The sequence below is a fragment of the Cynoglossus semilaevis genome, chromosome 6 (genome assembly GCF_000523025.1).
Source record: "Cynoglossus semilaevis isolate Cse_v1.0 chromosome 6, Cse_v1.0, whole genome shotgun sequence".
In the NCBI taxonomy this organism is placed as follows: Eukaryota; Metazoa; Chordata; class Actinopteri; order Pleuronectiformes; family Cynoglossidae; genus Cynoglossus; species Cynoglossus semilaevis.
Genome location: NC_024312.1, coordinates 12,868,312 through 12,889,812, shown reverse-complemented (window position 1 = coordinate 12,889,812; position 21,501 = coordinate 12,868,312). Strand labels below are relative to the sequence as shown.

Sequence of the window (21,501 nt, the reverse complement as noted above, 5' to 3'; positions counted from 1 at the left end):
TTGTCAACTGTCTTCTTATTCCGGTGATAAAAAAACGTAACGTTACAAAAGGTAAAATACAAAGTACAAGGCTTGAAAGTTATTTTGGCAGAGTTGTTGGTATGCGAGTTTCGGAAGTGACGTCCACGACATGTGACCGTTTTAGTAGAATCTAATTGGCTGGTCTAGCGTGGTTTTGAAAACATCTTGTGATTTGAGGCGGAGGGAAAGTTCAAACCTGTATATACAGAAACTGGAGAAAAGAAGAGAAAGGTTACAATGAATAGACAGGCGTAAGTACAGCTATAGTTTACCCATCTATCGCACCACTTAAATATTGCTTATATGAACATTATTTTCTGGTTCTAAACAGCCCGTGGAATCATTGGAGTACACCGCTCAAGTTTATTTCTTAAAATTGCTGTGTTTACCGTCTGCTAAGGGTGTTAATGCTAACCAATGCTAACTAATACGGGCGTGCATTGTTTAAAAAAAGTGTGACTTCTTAAGATGTTACTTGACGGACAAATGCTTTTTCCTATTTACAGAAAGGGTAAAACGCCCCGGAGGCCCCAAAAAACTCCCTCAAGTAACCAGAAAGACCCAGTTGGGGTGAGTGAAAAATTGTTAATAACATGTAGAAAAATAACAAATTTGAATCGTGGACCAGCATGCATTGTTCTTGCAGTATTTATATTATTGTTGTTTGCTTTAAATATCTTGTTTTTATTGTACATTACTGATCTAATATAATTTCCACAATTTATATCAGTGTAAGATTTAAAAAGGGTCTATCTTCATTAAACTTCTACTTTTTATATGTACTCAGGTCTACTGTCGTGTGCGACCACTGGGTCCAGAGGATGAAGAATGCTGTATTGAGGTTATTAGTGACACTACCATCCAGCTACACACTCCTGAAGGCTTCAAAACAAACCGCAATGGAGAGTATAAAGAGGTAAGATTATTTTTGTTTAAGTGTAGGAAGTTAACAGGTATCTTTGTTTCCCTTATGTCTCCATGGTATATTTTTGCAATTTTTATTTCATTTTTAATTTATAAAGTAAAATGTGTTTATTTTTAATCTTTAGACAGTGTTTTTAGACATTAACTAATAAAGACCACCCTTTCGGTTATTAAATATGTTTGTGATAAAGTGTCATTTTAACCATGTCAAGAAAACGTATGCAGAAATATATTGATATCCTTTTTAAGGACATCTTACAATGAAGTAGCTCCTCATCATTTTTGTGGCAGACATAGCTATGCCTCCATGTGAGAAATGTGCTTGAGGACTGTACTTGAATTCTTTGTAAAAACAAAGACATAGTTTTCTTTGATTACAACTGTTTCTGTGGAATCCGTCTAATATGTAAACATCATCCTTAATGTAAATATATACACATTTAGATATTTACGTCATTTTTAAATTGCTGCCCTTTTTGATTTCAGACGCAGTATTCCTTCAAAAAGGTTTTTGGGGTTTCAGTGTCTCAGATGGAGCTGTTTGAGGATGTGGCCAAACCTCTTGTTGATGATCTCATCCATGGAAAAAATGGTAAAAAATGTTGTTGTTTTTTTGCCATTACCACTAATATTTGTTATTTTAATTTCCAAGTAACATGTAATTATAACTCTGAACTAACAAGTTTTAAAGTATTGTCTTCTATTACGTTGTTAAAATTTGTATCTGTTTTTCGTTTTGACAAATTTTTTGTCTTTGAACATTGTTTCCCAACCTTTTTTTCAACAACAGCACATGTTTTATACCTGTTTTATAAATGTGCACCTGGTTCAATTCTTCTTTTACTTGTTACTGATAATCTCTGATTCTCCTAGGTTTGCTCTTTACTTATGGAGTGACGGGAAGTGGAAAGACCTTTACCATGACTGGCTCCCCAGGCCAGGGTGGACTTCTGCCTCAGTCTCTCAGCATGGTCTTTAATAGTATTAGCTCCTACCAGGCTAAAAAATATGTAAGATCAAAGACAATAATTGACAGCAGTTTTTGGAATCTTAACTTGTGTCTCTGAGTTCATTCTCCTTGTTTTCCAGGTGTTTAAGACAGATGACAAAAATGGTATGGAGATACAAAATGAAGTTGATGCTTTGCTGGAGCGTCAAAGGCGAGAAAACAACACACCGGCTCCGAAAACAACCTCCTCAAGGTAAGGCTGTATCCTGAAATCCTGAAATCTTGTAAGGCGCTTCAATACAGTGGTCCCTCTCCTATCGCGGTAGTTGCTTTCTAAGACCCACCACGAAAAGGGAAAATCTGCGAAGTAGTGGCAAGATAGTTATTATATTTTTTACGTATATGTTTACCCTTTACGAACCTCCCCCACACTGTTATCAACCCACTGTATTACCCTTCCCCACACAATTGTATGCACAGTAGCGTTGTATAATACATACATATTATGTAAATAAATTAAATACCCGACCATGGAAAACAATATAAAATACATTCTTATTAAAACTGTTTTATTATGAAAATATTGGAAATTAATTTCATTTTTTTACCGTAAAATACTGCGATATAGCAAAAACATACTGTAAAATGTAATTTAATGTACAATTCTCAATTTGCTTTAGACAAAAAGTTGATCCAGAAATTGCTGATATGGTCCGGGCAGAGGATGCATATAAAGCAGAGGATGTGGATGAAGACAGCAGCTACAGCATCTTTGTCTCTTACATAGAAATTTACAACAACTACATATACGACCTCTTGGAGGAAAATCAGGAAGATACAATCAGACCGAAGTAAGTGCCTACTGTTTACATATCAAACTGAATTTTTAAAAATCTATATGCATTTTGTTTCATTTTTTTAATCCCTAAATTTTTTTAAATAAATGCTCAGTGATTTATAATTCACAAAGTGTCAACTTGTAGGAAAAAATGTTGATCTTCTCTTTTTACTAGGTGGAATGGTGGAGGCACACCTGTGCGCCAGAACACTGAGTTCATGTATGTGACCAGTGCCCGTTCATACATCAGAGTAGTGGCCAGATTTAGATGAGCTTATGTTTTGCCAACAAGGAAATAGATTACTAAGAATCTTGTCAACACTGGAGTCAGCAAAAATGTATTCTTAATTTTCTGCGTTAAATAATATTAAAGCGCAACGAAAAACTGTTGAAGAAACAGAGAGCTGCAAAAAATATTCAAAAAGTTGTAAAACATCACGACGCCTCCCTGTATTACTTACGTAGAACCCTAGGTGTCGTGTTTTCCCTGTTGAAGAGCCCCGTTGATTTTATTGTAGTAAATATGTATAATTAAATGTAATCTGCAACGCAAAACTAGTTGTGTATCTTCCATATTGCACATCATACATTTAGTGTTTGTAACATTTTTGTCAGTTTATATCCTGGCCTGTAATTTGTAAGAATTTATCCAGGACTTTAATGCCAAGTCTGGATACTTTTACATACAGCGCCCCCTCTTCCATTTACACCACCGTCAACTCTCCAGTGCTGACAAGTACTTGCTTTCTTTGTCTCCCTGCTGCTTATAGTCCCTGGATGGCAAAGCCACTGAATGAATCTGTCGTTTGTCGCTTTGAATGTCACTTCATTGTATAATGGACAGCTACTGCCCTGTACCTGCCTTTGGCTGCGATCAAGCTGAAATCTGGCTGTTTTGTTGTAATTCATATCCCTTTGTTTTGTTGCTTCATGTCCAAGGTATGGAAGTAAAGGACAGCTGTATGGAAAAAAAATATACATTTATGTACCGTTTGTTCACGACACAGAAGTCTTCTGTCTTATGTAATGAAGACATTTTGATAACAAAATCACAGATAATTGTATTATAACTATTTCTGACAGACTTTAATTGGGGGGGGAGAAAGTTTTGAAAGAAATGTCAAAATCACTTATTTAAAAAAGAAATAATTGATTTTACTATTTTCTCACATTAAAAAAAAGTGAAAATTTCTCTGCCTGTGGATCTATAAAGTGTAATCCCACGTTGTCCTTGTTCCCTTCCATACCAGTGTCTTTTCCAATTAACTGTTGACATGTTACTGGAATGACTTACACTCTAATTTCATCACTGTAGACCACCTCAGTCTAAAATCCTACGGGAGGATCAGAATCATAACATGTACGTGGCTGGTTGTATGGAGGTGGAGGTCAAGTCTGCCGAGGAGGCTTTCCAAGTGTTCTGGAGAGGTAAGAGTTGGTGCAAGGGCTTTAGGAACAAATGTCCTGTGGTGAATGTTGACATCTCTGCGCTGATGATTGTTAATGAGACGACTCAGTATTTCTGACCTGCTGGTCAGTTCTGACTGGGAAATGACCTCAGTTAATCTTCTCTCTGAGCAGCTGTAGTCTTGAACTGTTTAAATACATGCACAAGTACATGTGGAGCAGCTGTAGTCTTGAACTGTTTAAAAACATGCACAAGTACTTTAAATATTTCCTTAAAACGCCAGTATCATTGATTATGAAAAGGTTATTTGTAATCGTTTCACATGTGGAGAAACCTGTAAATAACCATGTTGTGTGTTGCAGGTCAGAAGAAGAGGAAGGTTGCCAACACCCGTCTGAACAGGGAGTCCAGTCGCTCGCACAGTGTGTTCATTGTCAAGTTGGCTCAGGCTCCTCTTGATGCAGATGGTGACAACATTCTCCAGGTCAGCTAAAATATAGGTTTATATATAAAGAACTTAAGTTGCCAATTTATTTATTTGTATTAATTTGTTGTTTTTACTTCTTTTTTTTTCTGTCAGGATAAAAGCCAGGTGATTGTCAGCCAGCTGTGTCTGGTAGACTTGGCAGGAAGTGAGCGCACTGGCAGAACAGGAGCAGAAGGCACTCGTATACGTGAAGCAGGTTTGTAACCTCAACAGTTAAATGTGGTTTAACACTGCGCTGAGTTTTTTTTTTTTTAGAAATTTAACAACCACTCCTCATCTTGTAGGAAACATTAATCAATCCTTGCTGAATCTGAGGACCTGCATAGAAATACTTAGAGAAAACCAAATGTGTGGCACAAACAAGGTTTGAATTTGTTAGTTAACACTTAACGCTCTTTCTTTATATTCACTGTTGGATCATCAGGTTAATCTCAGTTTCTCTCTTAGATGGTTCCCTACAGAGACTCAAAAATAACCCATTTGTTCAAGAACTATTTTGACGGAGAAGGAAAAGTCAAAATGGTCGTTTGTGTCAACCCCAAAGCTGAGGACTACGACGAGACCTTGGTAACTAACGTAGACCATTGTCCTACGTCATGTTATTCTTTACTTTCTCAATGGGCGTTACTTAATAGTCTGACATGTGAGGCTTGTTCTGCTTCTGCAGCTGGTGATGAGGTTTGCAGAGATGACCCAGGAGGTGGAAGTAGCTCGACCAGTGGACAGGCCAATCTACGGTTTCACTCCAGGTCGACGTAACAGAAACCAGGTCTTTAAGGAGGAGCTGTCCTGTAAACTGGAGGAGCGAGGAGGTCCAATTGACATGGGTAAAATAGCTTCAAATTCACATCCAAAAAAATAGATAGGTAGATGTTTACTATGAGAAATATAAAGCTGAAACTGTAAGCCATTTGGTCAATATCTGTATGCTATTATTAACAGGTCAAGTCTCAGAGGCATCTATAAACACCTGACTTAGTAACTGTTTTAAATCAGGGAACAGAAATAAAAGTTCAAACAACTGTTTCTGCAGACTTGCCCTCAGTTATGAACAGCCTGGTTCATAGCCTGCCACCTCTGCCGTCCTCTGAGCTGACTGACCCACATGATGACATCACGCTGCCCCGGCTGATTGAAGCACTACAGAACAGACACAGGATCAGGCAGGTGATGATTGAGGAGTTCAGTAAAGCAGGTACGTCCTCACCTTAGTCCAACTTTAATCTTTCCGGTTGCAAATGTTTTTAATCATGCTAACTTGCTTTTGTTGTTTTAGCCAACATGATGAAGTCTATGCTTCAGGAACTGGACACCAATGTGATTTCCAAAGATAATTTTATATATGAGCAAAATGGGAAACTTTCAGAAAAAGACAAAATCATTCAAAACAACAAGGCAGAGGTGGAACGTTTGGAGAAAATAACCAAAAAGCAGGAACATAAGGTGAGAGACGCTTCTGTTCCAATTTTTCTTTTTTGCTAGTTTGTTTTTTTAACATTTTGTGTCTGTTGTAAATTTCCACCTAGTGCGACAAATAAAGACTTCTTAATCTTAAAATATTTCATGTGATTCCTTTGCAGATTGACATCCTGCAGAAAACGACTAAGATTTATGAGGACGATAAGCGCTCGCTGCAGCAGGAGCTGGACACCAGAGACCATAGACTGCAGAGGGAGGTCTCTGAGAAGAGACGCATGGAGCAGCGCATGCACGGTGTGGTCTCAGACACACAGCACAAGTGGGAGAAAGAATGTGTGAGTTACTTTCCCCCTGAACCCACTTAGCATGAATTTATGTAGCTTTTATATTGACCGTAAACTGTTTCTGTTTCTTAGTTGGTGTTATGATCATTGAAACGCTTTGTTTTCGTTGCTGTGCAGGAGAGACGTGTCAATGCGATGCAGCTGCAGATGCAAAACAAGCTCTGGGTGAAAGATGAAAAGCTGAAGCAGCTCAAGGCCATAGTGACAGAGAGTAAGACACCGGGGCGTCCTGATCCTCCTCCACGTCAGGTTCAGCATCGCCCTCAGAGGCCCTCCAGAGAGGAGCGCACTCCCGCAAGGAGACCAGTCTCACCCACACCTATCCCTGTATGTTTGACTCCATCGATCACATTTTCTTGATGACTGTCAACAGCTCGATTAGGCTTTGATGCATTTTTTAATACATATTTGTATTTACATTTGTCTCCCTCTCATCAGACACAAACACCAGTACGTCCGCTGCATCGTCGCTCCAGGTCTGCAGGTGGGGAGAAGTGGGTGGACCATAAACCCACCTCCAGTATGGACCTGGGAACTGTATTGCAGCCAGTCATCCCTAATGCCATCCATGTGTCTGCACCCAGTGAGAAGGCTCTGTCTAAGTGTGACAGATATGTGTTGACACACCAGGAGGTGGCGTCTGATGGGGAGATACAGACTAAACTTATTAAGGTGAGAGCATGGGGCCACTGCTGGGTTGTCTCTGTTTATCATTTTATATTAAAATGAGGAATAAAAGTGTATATGTATTTATGCTTTTTTTTTCTTCACAGTTAAACTAAGTTAGTAAAAAAATTAAAACTAGACGATCATTAGACTATTGATGATTATATTTTGAAATAATATTTGACTGTCTTATTAGAGAACTTTGGTATATGTCTTTTATTACACATGTTTTTGTATAGCATTAACATTGCTTTAAACTAGAAATGGTTTGACCAATATTGAAACCCGATAACTGAATTACTTAATCTTTAATAGTTTAGTCCACAAACGAATTGTTTTAATCCATTGTCCGTTGTTTAGGGAGAGGTGATAAAAACCAGGAGTGGAGGACAGGCTGTCCAGTTCACAGACATTGAGACTCTGAGACAGCAGCTCACCACGGTCCCAGGGTACAGGCTCATGTAAAGAATTGCTAACAAACCAAATATTGGGAAACATTCACTATGTATGACCGTACGTTTTTTTTTTGTTTTTTTTTAAGTCGTAAGAGAAAATCTTCAGAGGGCGCACCAGCTAACAGTGTTCAAAATGATGGAGCCTGGACTGATGTTGAGACGAGGGTAAGATGACAGTGAACGTCACTGTTTAATCTGCATATACTTCAGTTTTGAACAGTCCAAGTCTGCAGTACTACAGTTATCGTCTCATTTCTTTGCAGTGCTCCGTGGGTATGGAGATGAGAGCTGGATCAAACATGGGTCCAGGTATTCAGCACCATGGGATCACAAAGTAAGAAATGTGACTTCACACAGTGCATGTGAGTTATGGTGCAAAAAAAATTGACTTTTTGCTTAACTTTTTTTTTTTCTTTCTCCTGCAGACGTAGAAAACCTTGAACGCAGCTCAACTCGGCTCCTGATACTGCTCTCCTTTTCACTCTCCTCCTCACGTGGCTGTTGTGCAATAGTCGAACCTTTTTATATTTAGCTGTAGTTATTCTATTTAAACAATTTTCTGTGCTTTTATATATGCAACGGGTATTTACATGCTCACCAAAGGTATTTTGTAAAATGTTTTATTTCGTATTTGAAACTGTCTGGTCAAGGAAGGTGGCACACGTGCCGTTGATTTTAAAGCTGGAACAAATCCTTCAGTAGAGTTTGAATATCGCCTTTTTTCAGCATTCTTTCTTGACTTGCATAAGCGAGCTCTCCTGTCATCATGCTCCCTCAAGGAATAAAATTCCTTTCAAGCACCACTCTGATGTGTGCATCTGTGTCTGTGTATGTAACAAATGCTGCAATGTAAATTTTGTGTGTTTATGTATTTTGAAGCTCAAGAGAACCCCTGTAAATAACCATGGTGTTTTAAAAGGTTGTAAAAAAAAAAAAAAAAAAAGAATGATACAGACAAGTCATCAAATTGTACTTTGACACCTGCGATTGTTCTCTTTGCATCCAATCATTCCATCTCCCCTCATACCCTCCCACCCCTCAAGAAAATGATGTCATCCTCCTCCCAAAAAGCCCCTACTGGTGCAGATGCTCGCACTTAGTAGATGGGGCTGGGGGCTGTATTCAAGTACAAGACGGGGAAACTGATTCTATCAGAGGGATGTGGGTGAAACACCGGGGGCGTCAACAAATCTAGCCATGTCTTCCAACGGCTGGAGGTTGCTGAAGCTGGTCAACCCTAGAAAATGTCAGTGAGAATGAAGAATAAGGAAAATTTGTGTCTTGCAAAAAAACAACAGCGTATTCCTTTCCCAGTACCAATGAGTTCTGTACTGAAAAGAAAATTTGGCGCATATTTTGCTGACAAAAACACAATCACTAATGGGGAGCTACTACATAGAAGTCACCACGCCTAATAAAAAAAATTGATAAATAACCCACACCTGATCTTCTCTTTGGCATATTTAAGATATCATCTCATATGGGAATCTATGACTGGAAATAAGTTTCAGAGTTCCTCTATGGCACGCCACTATGCTAAACCTATTATGATTCTATTATGGAGATCAAATCTAAGAGACAGGTTCCTGTGGATTGTGTGTTCTGTGGTGTGTGGGAACACATGATCATCAGCTCTTGCTGAAACCAGGAGGTGGCGTCTGATGGGTAATTAGTAGTAATTATTAGTAATTAATTCCAAAGATAATTTTAAACATGAGTAAAATGAGAAAACCTGTCAGGTAAGGACAAAATCATCAACTGCTTGTTTGAATATTAGACATTTCATCTGACTCTGTTGCAGACGACAGGCCAATCTACGGTTTATACCTGTTTTACTCCTGCTTGTTTGAATATTAGACATTTCATGTGATTCTGTTGCAGACGACAACAGTAAAACGGTTTATACCTGTTTTACTTTGTGCTCTCTGATAATTCGTGTGGGTGTGCTCTTTATTTATTTATTTATCTTTATTTGTAGTTCAAAAGGAAGTGGAAAGACTTTCATCGTGACCAGCCCTCCAGGCACATTTCTGCCTCACTCTGGTACCGACCCTGACGAAAATGTAAACATGAAAAAATGTACTTCCCTGTCAATATGTCTGTTACTAGCAATTTAATAACTTGTAACTTTGAAATCATGTACTTACGACAGCCAGTGACATTTTCAGTGTGGATGGCTTGGATGTACAGTAAATCACATACGGACATCTTTGTCAACCATCATTTTTCACCATTTTTTTTTAAACCGCCCAATGAAATTCAGCTTTGCAAAGCCCAAAAGAAAACCTGTTAATAACCATGTTGTGTATTGCAGGTCAGAAGAAGAGGAAGGTTGCCAACACCTGTCTGAACAGGGAGTCCAGTCGCTCGCACAGTGAGTTCGTGGTCAAATTGGCTCAGGCTCCTCTGGATGCGGATGGGGACAACATTCTCCAGGTAAGACGACATTTTTTTCATTTCCTTCACATGCTCACCAAAGTTATTTTGTTTTACATTTAAAAAAACAATAGAAACTAATGTTTCTTGGTGTAGTCAGGCAATGTGGAATATGTGCTGTTTATTTTGAAGCTGCAACAAATCGTTAAGTCCTGTAGTCATAACTGTAGTCAGTTATGAGCTGTGTGTAGAGTTTGAACATCGCATTTTTTCAGCATTCTTTCTTGACTTGCATAACTGAGCTCTCCTGTCACTGTACCTCAAGGAATGTAATTATTTTCAATGTATGCGTCTGTGTCTATGTACGGGATAAATGGTGCAACGTAGCGTTTGAACGCTAGATGACAGTACGTGACAGTGTATTTATACACAGGTTTAGAACGATGCCTTATTCGCACAGCGAATGTCTCTGACTATAATAGAGAGAGAGAGAGAGACGATACAACAGTCCTTAAACGTTCATAAATGTCTTGTTTCATGGTGAGACAAAGTGCTCCATTATTGCCGGTTTGTGAATAATTTACGTTTGTGGTCTAATGTTCCACACATTAGAATACCCGTCTAACAATGTAGGAGAATTCTGCTAACAATAGAACACAAACAAATCCTTTAATTTGTCTACTTTAACCTGAAATTGACACAAACAATGTCAATCTGCCTCTGGTGTATTTAAAGAGGCCCTGGTTCTGGAATGTTGTAGAAAAAACCCCATACATTTCTTGTCTAACGGTAAATTGGGAATATCTAAGCAAATCCACATTAACCTGAACAGTTTCCCTTTCAAATGCGAGCTATTCATAGCACACTGCTTTGTTGTAGTGGTAACTGATAATTGTGTGTGATGATTAAAGACAGACGTAGTGTCAGGTTACAGCTGCAGCTCTCCTGCGGAAATAGTCTGTCAAATAAACAGACTGTGTTCAACGTGTTAGATCAATTTTTTCCCCCCGACTGAACACTCATTAAATAATACGCATTTTAAACAAGTGTGCATTTGGCTGCAAAATGGCTAAGTCAGATAGGTCTCATACATACCTGAGTATTTTTTTCTTTCTCGGCATCTGTAATGTTTGTGTTGGTTTAGATTCGTCCTTCGTGTGTTTTGACGGATGCCTCAAAGATAAACCACATATTTTGCAGACATACTTTATGAAGACGGAACTCTTGATCTTGCTCTGGTTAATGCTGGTAGTAGATAAGATTTGCTGTGAAATTGTTGTCAAGTTCTAGTGTTTGTTATTGTTACTAGTTTGGGTTCTACATGCAAAGTCGTGCATGGGAAATGAATCGAAGCATTGCTGTGTGGCACGTAAACCTTTAGCATTTTCAAATTTAAACTTTAAATAAACCCCGCCTTAATGAATGCTAGTTGTTTTACACAACACAGAGAATGCTTTATTTATTTCTTATTATTAGTTTAAGACTCTTTGTCCATTGGTGATTAGCTATGCTAAGCTAATCATGCTAACATCATCACCTCCCAAAAACCTTGCTAATATCCCTTGAAGAACATGCAAAATAGTATATAATGAGAAAAGAGAAGTCAGGAGTCATTTTGTACTGTAGATTGAAGTGTTGATCGTATGATTGTCTTTTCACACATTCCTAAATCATTTATTTTTCATAATGAACCATTTTGATGGACATAAAAGAAATACCTTCATCCACATAAACAATCCTTGAGTATAAAATACAACTATCTAAGCAGAGTGGATGAACAGAGCTACTATACATACTGTACGTGAAAGCGTCCCCGTATCTCGTTTCACTCTGTCACACCAGCTGACTAATGTAACGTCCAGCCGCAGCTTGTGGTCTTTTTTCCTCTTGGCTTTGAGCAGACAGTTGAAATCTCATCTACGACCAGCTTGGCTGGCTTTCAATTGGAAAGCAGTGAAGAGTGACTAACATTGAGCCTCTTAGAGAGGGTCAAGAGTCCAGAGCAACCAGTGGCCATTAAATTCACTCCTATGAGATATTGAGTGCTTTGCTTTTTGACTAGTCTCTGTTTGATGTGCTGCACCACACTATTATCCACAGCTCCTGACTGCAGCCCTCAACAGGCAAGTGGCATGAGAATTATAAAGATGTTATTATGAAGCTCCTGTTGAGTCTCTGATCAGTATTGCTATGGGTTTGAAGAGACACTTGAGGGAAATGAATGAAAACTGCACACAAAGGTCAGAGATAAGCATTATCCAGGTCAAGCAGAACAACATTCATCCAGACGTTCAGTAAGAAGGTGCCATTCCACGTTTCTGAGGTTCACGCTTGTGATTGCACAGTGCGCTGCTTATTGGTGTTATTAAACTTGCTGGAGGGAATTCTGATGTTTTGCTCTGATGCACACAGTCAATTAGACCAGCTCATATTTTAAAAGAGCAAGCGTAATTACAATGTTTTATTGACTCTTTGCTTGAATGACTCTGATAAAGAGGTCTTAAGCTGCCTTTTGGCAGCAGTGGGATGACATAATTTGCGCACCAAATTTATGACGCTGATTAGGGAAGTTTTGCAAATTTAAAATGGAGCTCTACTGTGTTGGATGTTTGGCAGTAATGCTGAGCTTTATCTGTCAGTCGCCATGGTTACGTTGGAGACCTTTGCATCTCACAACCTGTTTGTGACTCCATGACTTTAGGTAGTTCATTATAAAACCATAAAAAGTGTACAGATACTATAGGGCTGCATGCAATATGTGTCTGCAAACCAGAACAAGCTTGGAACATTTGACTTAAAATTGTGATTTCAGTTGCTGGTTCCAGGTTTTTGCTAATAGAACATGTTGCTAATAGACATATTTACCTGGGTTGCCATACGCGTGCCACTCATAATGGTGATCTTTCTGTTGGTCTGTATTTTGGAAATGGACATTGATCAGAACTGCTTTGATGAGAGTTGTGCTACTTTTGTGTGAATGGATGTTGATAAGAACTGAGAGCTTTTCTAGAGCTGAGATCAGTAAGGTATTTTTTAAAAAAATATGAAAAATCCAGCTTTATTACTCTGTATTTTTCTTACTTTCCAAAAGCCATTCAAGACTTTTCTTTTTTTCTGTAGTTTTATATGAGACTTAGGTTTATATTGGAATTATGTCTAAATAATTATTTTTTAATTATGTTTAATTTCCACTCGACATGATCAATAATAACACTTAGTTAAGAGCAGCGGCTATTTCTTAGACAAGTTTCTTCAGAATAAAGACGATTTGTGATGAATGAACCGAGCGGTAGACTTGTTTTTGTATGGACTTAAAGAGATAAAACAAACATATACTTTGCGTTCATAAGTTCCTTCATGTTTCAATGTTTTAGTATAGGTCAGTTATTACACACAGCCCCTACATGCCTCTACATGCAACAGTCAATCGATTGGCTGTTTTTATAGAAATATTGATTGGTTGTAAGCTTTAGAGTGACTCCGCTGTTGGAGTACATTTGTCTCCGACCATAGGGTCACGACCTGGTCACGTGACCATGATTTACATGCTTCACTGAAGGAGACGGTGAACAGAGCTGAAATAGCTGTGATCAAAGTGCAACTTTATCTACTTTGTACTTGACTGGTTGAGGCATCTGAGCGGTGATAGCGGTTTCACTTTCCACAAAGCTGTGACCCAGCTGAGAAGTGGGTGACATGTTGGGCATGTGGGGGCATGTACTCAAACCGCAGCCGCAGCTGTTGTTTGAATCTCAACCAATTACATGGTCTTCCGCTGGCTTCTTCTTCAGAGAATACCAATCTCTGACAATGAGTCAATTAGGGAGGGAAATGTGTGTAAATAGTGCACGAGAGAAGAGCTTTCCAGGACACAACATCTTCACATGTCAAGGCTCTATCTGTGTGCCAGCTAAATGTGTCAGGTCAGAGAGAGATATGTGAATGCAGATGAGTGCTGACAGCCAGTCAATTGTCATTCAGCCCAGCTCTCAGCCTCCTGGGACTCATCTAGCTCTGTGTGTGTGTGTGTGTTTGTGTGTGCGTGTGTGTGTGTAAGATTTCTCTTTACTGCTCCCCTACCTTTTGCTCCTCTGCCTCATTGCATGCTAACGTACACTCCAGGCATGAAGCAATGTGTTCAGCATGGAGAAATGATAGAAGCTCCAAGGGTTGGGATGAGTTGGGTCAAACAGCCTCAAACTGTCTGAAATAGAGATTTTTTTTTCCAGATTTAGAAACATTATGAATAAGAATAAGTCTTAGACTGATGAGCTCTTTAATACCTCGTCACATTTGGCTTCCAAATCGCTAATAGATGACAAAGTCTGACAAACTGGAGAGCGTTGTGGCTCTGCAATATTACTAATAGTCAATAGAGTACTGCCTCATAAAAATAATCTTTCAAACGCTTACCGATTTGTCTCGCATGCTAATTCTGTGCTGCCCTTGCGCCGGACTCACTTGTTCTTCTCTTCAATTTGGAAGACCCTCCAATTACACTGAGGAGATATTAGAGTTTTTTAAAAAAGTGTGCTAATGGGAAAATTGTGATGAGTCATAGTTAAGTCTTTACGTTAGCAAAATAGCTAGCACCAAAACAACAGCTACGTATGTTAGTTAAGTTATGTGGGTCAAAAAACAAAAGGCTTAGCACAGCTACGTATGTTAGTTAAGTTATGTTGGTCAACCCAGACGGGCCCATTCATGAGTCTATCCAACGTAATGTAACTGATAGCTTTATTGCCTGATAAGCCTTCTCTTCTTCTCCATTTAAATATCAAGATGAAGCTAATGTACACCCTACATTTGTCTTTGTGCTTCCTTTTGTGCTGACAAATCAAACCACAGACGGTTGACCTTTGACGACCAAAACTCAACTCCCGAATACCCTCTTATTGGAAAGACTGGAAACCACAGTTGTGTAGACTCATTTGAGCCAAAAATGGGGTGAAAACTGTTTTTTTTTTTTTTTTTTTTCCTGCCCATCTTTGTTCTTGGCAGCCCTGTAAGTGCTTGCAGCTGTCAGTTCAGTGTACTCTCTTTGCCCATTATATGTGGCTTGGCTGCACTGTAGGCTGGCTGTGTCCTTACTCTGATGACAGTATGCCATAACTGATTTCCGTCGACTCACTCCCATTGTAACCGCTGTGTCCCTCGTATAAAATCCAACTGCTTTTTCTGTTCAAGTCGTTGATCTCATCTAGTTAGAGCTGTGACTTAACCAAGCTCTGCGTGCAGTTTGCTGATTACTTAAGTGGCTCGGAGCTCCAAGCAGTTTGCTGATCAAATGAAGGGAGAAGAGATGCCAGAAATGATTGTAGTGACAATGGTAAAATGGACCGTGATGTACAATGACTTAATGGTTGTGGGATGCGGGCTGCACAGGAATCCTCAATTAGCCATGTACAATAAGAAAATAAACATTAAAGCGGCCTCTAACTGCTTCGGTACAAATATAATTCAAACCTTTTCAAAATCCGTGAGTCCATGTTTGGAAGCAGAGCAAAGATAAAGGCATTTTTGAATAGTCTTCCTGCCAATGCAAACCACTTACTCTGGAACCACATTATCATACAGTAGGTGGCATTTGGAAAAACCACCATCATTTTCATAACTTCAAGCAAGAACAAAGAGCTCTTTGAAAGCACGCATCAGCTGCTTTTCTTAAAATAACCACGTTCTCAGATCCTCACCTCGTAAGTTGCGTGTTGTAAATGGGAGGCATTAAGCAATTATGGATGGAGCATTATGGAAATGGTGTTTAATTCATTAGATATGGCAAGGCTGCATAGTCCATTTATTCTAGTAAAAAAAAAGCAAGTTTTATGACACGGAGGGCCAGGCATGGGCATGAAGGTTGAAATTATAGCATCCATGTGCACAAATAAGATTAGTGTGGTGTCTGGGGCTGTGGGTGACCAGGTGAAAGTGACAGTTGGACTAAGAAGAAAAGAGAGAGAGAAAAAAGAAGCCCATATAATTCACTGAGCATGCTATTTTAATGTTGTGTTTACCCACCAGATTAATGGCTGTTCAGATTTTGCATCACCTGAGCAACACATCTGCATTGGCCTTACCGGATACTAATGATGCAGCGCATGCCTAATAAACTGAAGTGAGAATTTAAATGAGGCTCAACCTGCCTGTGAGGCTGGCTTAAGCAAACACCGGGACAGCTGGCAGAGAAATCATTGTGACTAATGGTCTCAGTGTGAAACAGGAGCAGGGCCGTGGGTGGTTGTTTTACCATACTAAGAAGAACAGACTTTGTTTGTCTTCCTATAGCATACAGCATGACTGTGACACACACTGGAAGTGTTGGCTTTGTGTTTGCTTTGCTTTTCCTGCCACTGTCCTGTAACAACAGGAACTAATAATACAACAAACTGTGCTCGTATTCTGCTCAGTTTTTTTTTTCCTCAGTGATGGTGATGGGAATGGACAAGTGGCTATGTGTATGTGTGTGTGTGTTTGTGTGTAGGGGGGGGGGGGTCTGTCTCCTACAAGGGTTCAACTCCTGGTAAATGTCACTGGGTAAGACACTTATCATGCACTCCATTTGCACAATTTCCACATGTGGCAAATTGTAATCATGAAAACTTCATTCCTTTAAAGAAACTAAGCAAACTAATCTGCCGTGCTTTATGTGACTATAGCAACACCCTGTTCTACCCTGTTGTTGTGGCAGCACATGGTGAACATTATGTGGTCGTTTTGATCGTGTAATAATGCTGTGATTATACCCTTCTAAAATACACGGAAAATGACAAAAGAGTTTCATCTTTAAAAAAAATCTCAACTTCACCGTCTGGGTCTGAGGTCCTAGAAATGTCTCACTCCAAGGTTCACTTTCTGCTCGTAGCTGTAGAAATAGATTGTACCTAGGTGGAGGCCGCAGTCAGTGTCCTCTGAATGAATATATGGGATGGTCGCATGGTCTGCCAAATCACCAATATTGATTTTCTTTTTTTTTTTACATTGTGACCCAAATAAATGGAGCAGTGAAGAGATTTTCTTCTACATAGCTTATGCATGATAGAGCATCATGATTTAGAATTTAAAGAGAGTGGACAGATCTGTCATTGTACAGTATACACCGTACCATGATCCGAATTATTTTTAACAGTCATGTTTTAGCAATTTTGTCTTGGGCTTCGGCCAATATCTGTATCCTAGAAAAGGACACACTGAATCTATCTCAATGCAGACTTTTGTTACAAAAACCTGGAAAGGCAGGAAAAGAAAAAAATCCATATCAATGTATGTCTGAGGAACAGAAATGAGTGATGTAAGGAATAACTTTCTGAAGGATATTTTAAGGATTTTGCAGCTGCGACCTCTAACCTCTGGAACGATCACTGTCTCGTCCTATTTTTAAAATCTCTTTAAAAGCACATTCGGTTTTCATTGCCGTAGACGCAGTATGAATGGCTGCACTCTCATGTATAAAGTTGTGGTTTTATTCCTATATTTATATATTTTTTTCATTTTCATTGTTTTACTCCCTTGTTTTGATTGTGTTGTATTGTAACGCTCAGCCCTTTGTTTCAACCCTGATCTCCCTTGTTTTGATTGTGTTGTATTGTTTCAACCCTGACGTTTTTAAAGCAGAACTGCACTGGCTTGGACTGATCGAAAGTTTCACGTCTTCTTTAATAGATAAACGTAGTTATTCTAAAAATATAATCTAGATCAGAGAAACGTAAATTATACTGTGACATGTACTGCAATATTATTTATTATCTGATAGGGCTTGGCTGCAGAGGAAGAAGTTCCTATTTATTGGAAAGTTATCAGTCGTGCATTACTTTGAATTTTATGCTCTCTCTCTCCTCATTTTTTTTCATATCCTCTGTTTACTTCCAGTAAAATTAGCATATTAAAAATGTCATAATATTATACTTTAATAGAAGTCACACGTTTGTTTCAGGCCATAAACACATTAGTAAAATGTTTGCTGTCAATAAATCAAGTGAGAAGCAGCAGTATAAACTGAAGTTCCTCTGGAAAGCAGAGCAGCTCCAGTGTAACGACGGCTACAGTTAGCTGACTCCACTTTTCCTCAGATACGCTCTGTGGTGTTAGCACTGATAAACAGAACGCGACCTGGCTCCGGGGGCAAGCGGTCTGATTTGCTCTTCCCTTCTTTTACTTCTAATCACATCCACCTCAGAGCTGGGAAATGGCCGTGCAGCTGTCATAACTGAAGCGCAGCACGGCATGATGGGAGTGCATGTTTTTGCTATTATCTATTCCACCGGAGCCAGGGCAGAATACTAAGCGTCCGCAGCATCCCTGTTTCTCACAGCCCGCTGCATGATCAATACCCACATCAAAGGCTGTGTGGAGATAGCGGGACTCTTTGAAGAATGTTTGTGGAGCTGGATTTGCTGAGCCAACACGGTCCACACAGAACCCCCCTTGAATAAGCTTGTTTGGCTTGCATCGTTCCTGTTTGTAAAAGAACTGAGTGGATTCTAATGGAGAACAGACAGAGCCTCTCCCTTGTCTTTGGCTTCTCTTTTTTTTTCTTTTTTTTTTTTGCTTATCTGACATACGCTTCATTGCATGCCAGCTCAAATATTTATCTAATATCAAACTGGCTGTAATGTTTGGGAGGCAGCAAAATGGCAGAAAAAAATATTTCTCACAGAGGACACCAAATAAGTCACATCATGTTTCATGTGTTGCCAAGCACAGAATATGCAGGGTAATTACAGACTGAAATGAAACGGAGTGCAGACAGCCGCTGTGGTTATGTGGTTATCTACTGTTGTGACTCGGAGAGACGGACAAGAATTTCCTACGATAATTATTCTGTGACCTGTGTCCTTGCAAAGCTATTACCTTTTTGCACCAGCGCTCCCTGTCTTCTTAATACAAAAATGGTTCATTTGGGACTCTGTGTGAGGAAGACTTGGTTGCTGCACAATTTCTCTATTCCTCTTCAGGCATTTCCAGGGCTAAAATGAGAAAACTTCCGCAAACTGTGCTGTAAATCACAGCACAAAACAAAGAATTGTCTTTGAACTCACACTTTGTTGAATTTTCAATAATTGCGCTGTTTGCTGCGTGCAGTGTGAACATATGACTCTCCAGTCTGTCAGGCGACTCGTTTGAAAGTGAATGGTGGGTAAAATGCTGACGAGTGGTTTATGTCTGTTTAAACACCAGGGACAGCACTGCATTTGCTTCCCAGTCTCTCTCTCTCTCTCTCTCTCTCCTGCCCCCACCCCTGTCCCCCCTCTCTCAATTTCTCATTCCTTCTCATTTACATTATGGATGCTTCATTTAGCTTTCATGAACGAGTGAATACATAACCCAAGGCAATCCATTCCAATCCATGAAAGCCTGTGGGGATCAGGAGAAAGCACACGAGCTGAAAAGGCCGCACTGACATCTGCAGCGGCCTCTGATTCACTGTTTCCTTTTTAATGGCGTTGACAAACATGGCCGCCCGATGACCCGCCGGACTGGGGGTCAACGAGATGTATCAGTCAAATTCGATTTACAGCACTGATGTCAAAGACATGGCTCGGTGCTTGAGCCAGTCTGCAGGTCACAAAGATAAGAGTGGGTTTGAGTTGAAATTTTAAAAAAAGACTAACTCTGTGAGTCATCTGCTGTGGAGCAGCCAGAGAGAAGTTAGCAGGCTGAAAAATATCTTCTTTTTTTGGTCGGACTTTACAAAATATAAATAGTGAGTCTTTGTCATGGTCCATAAGAGGTTTGACATTTTACACTTAGATAATCATTTTTACAACTTTAAATACTTGAATTGAAATCCAAAAATGCTTCTGTTCAAACCACGATCACAAATCTGTCAAAATCTACGGTAATTGTATTGGTAGTTGGTAGAATCTGTCAAAATCTACGGTAATTGTATTGTTAGTTGGTAGAACTCTTTGTAAACAACATGTATTACTTGGTATTGCATTTACAAAATACACTCGTCATTATCGTACTCGCTGTTAGTGTAGCTAACAACAAAGTTTTTGTTGTTCCTCTTCATGGAAATTTTGTGTGTTCGATTGTGCTTATATTTGGGATTTTATAAAAGTCATCAGGGAACATACCAAGGCTTTATATATTGGTAGTATGTTGGTAGTTTCCCGGTGGACTGACTGTGACCCTGCTGTGACGGAATGTAATGGATGACTCACCTAAAAACCAGGACCCACAGCTTAGACTGAGATGAATGTTTTCATGCACTGATACTAAATGCCAAGATTGAAAATCTAAAAATAACTTTATAACGGTCTGACAATTGTTGAAAAAAGAAAATCATCAGACTTACTCCACAGACATATTTGGTTCTTAATGGGCTTCAAATGGGAGCAGCTGTCTGTCTCGAACAGCCTGATGACAAGATTTAACATGACAAATGTCGGCTTCTGTAGATGCAGGGATGATTTGTCCAACGCTGTGTTTGAGGACAAAAGTGCTTTTGCTGGAGATTTAATTTGGAGGTTTTATTTCTGTTAGCTGAAAGTTAAAAAAGAATAGAGGTCGGATTTAGGTGGTTCAACTAGGTGCTTTTAAATGTCTGGAGATAATGCATTATCAGCTAGTTAATACTTATACATATATATGTATGTGTATGTATATATGTATATATGTATATATGTGTGTATATGTATATATGTATATACAGTATATATATGTGTATATGTGTATATATGTATATATGTATGTATATATGTATATATTGTACAAGAATAACTGACTGTTGCTCAGCTATAAATGTAATTGTTCCAGAGTATAATTAAAAACAGGTAAATAAATCAGTCATTACAACCTAAGGAAATAACTATTTTCTGTTGACTAATGAAGGACCAATCCGTTGTTAATGACCCAGTGTGTGCGCTGGTTCATGTCACAGCACTAAGGTGTGGGCCTCAACAGTACGTGTTTACACGTTTATTTTATTTATTCAGCGGCGTCTGCTCCCTGTTTAGCTCATGAAAAATGATTTCAAAAATTCAAAGTCTGTGAAATGATAGTCATAAAGTAAAGGAGTAGATGTGAGTAGCTGGACAGGGTTGGTTATCGGTGCCTTCTGTGTGTTTTATGATTGGCTGCAGAGCTGTTAACATTATAGCAGCAATGTGTAATCCAAGATAAAACTTTAATACCTGCGTTCAGATTCAATATCTGCTTTGTCACACACGCCAGCCTCATCTCCGCAGCCTGCCGCTAGGTTTTCCCATCACAGAGACACAAAACCACACAATGGCCCCAGTGAGAAGCCAGTTTTACAGCCCTCCAGAACTCAATGAGCTTAATGACGGAAAAACCACAAACACATAAACACAGCTCTGCCAACGAGGAAGAAGAACAGTGTGTGCGATTTTCACGAGAAAACATTTCACAAGTGGCTGTTATTATGCACTGGCGATAAAAGTGGCAGAGTGAGAAAACATTTGTACAGGAACCCGATTGTGACGCCACCTTTGCACGTTCAGCCCACAGGACGCAGTGACGGTGGTGGGTGGGAGGAGCAGCCGGCGGCCGCGGCAGCGGCAGCAGCAGCAGCAGCAGCAGCAGTGCTGCAGCTCTGCTTTACATTAACATCAGAGCTCCAGCCATGGCTGTTATCTCAATGATGTTCTAA

The 21,501-nt window shown here is 39.4% G+C and overlaps 1 protein-coding gene and 1 non-coding gene across 3 annotated transcripts; both read left to right on the top strand.

Annotated features, from left to right (window-relative positions):
• The first annotated feature begins 126 nt into the window (after positions 1-126).
• On the top strand, positions 127-8,454 carry kif23 (kinesin family member 23). Of its 2 annotated transcripts, XM_008312130.3 has the most exons (23): positions 127-272; positions 528-591; positions 809-937; positions 1,432-1,537; positions 1,819-1,955; positions 2,035-2,147; positions 2,575-2,745; positions 2,908-2,952; positions 4,048-4,160; positions 4,503-4,624; positions 4,721-4,823; positions 4,912-4,991; positions 5,075-5,194; positions 5,295-5,454; positions 5,661-5,822; positions 5,904-6,070; positions 6,208-6,381; positions 6,508-6,717; positions 6,829-7,062; positions 7,417-7,505; positions 7,598-7,676; positions 7,775-7,845; positions 7,937-8,454. In XM_008312130.3, exons 1-23 carry the CDS (start codon positions 259-261, stop codon positions 7,950-7,952), a joined length of 2,679 nt encoding a protein of 892 aa, XP_008310352.1. In that variant the 5' UTR covers positions 127-258; the 3' UTR covers positions 7,953-8,454. The 2 variants fall into 2 exon arrangements, with proteins under 2 accessions (XP_008310352.1, XP_008310353.1); XM_008312131.3 differs by lacking the exon at positions 2,908-2,952.
• LOC112487175 (Z30 small nucleolar RNA) lies at positions 4,218-4,313 on the top strand. The gene has a single exon (XR_003050004.1). It is a non-coding gene; the product is annotated as a Z30 small nucleolar RNA (small nucleolar RNA).
• Positions 8,455-21,501: the final 13,047 nt, after the last annotated feature.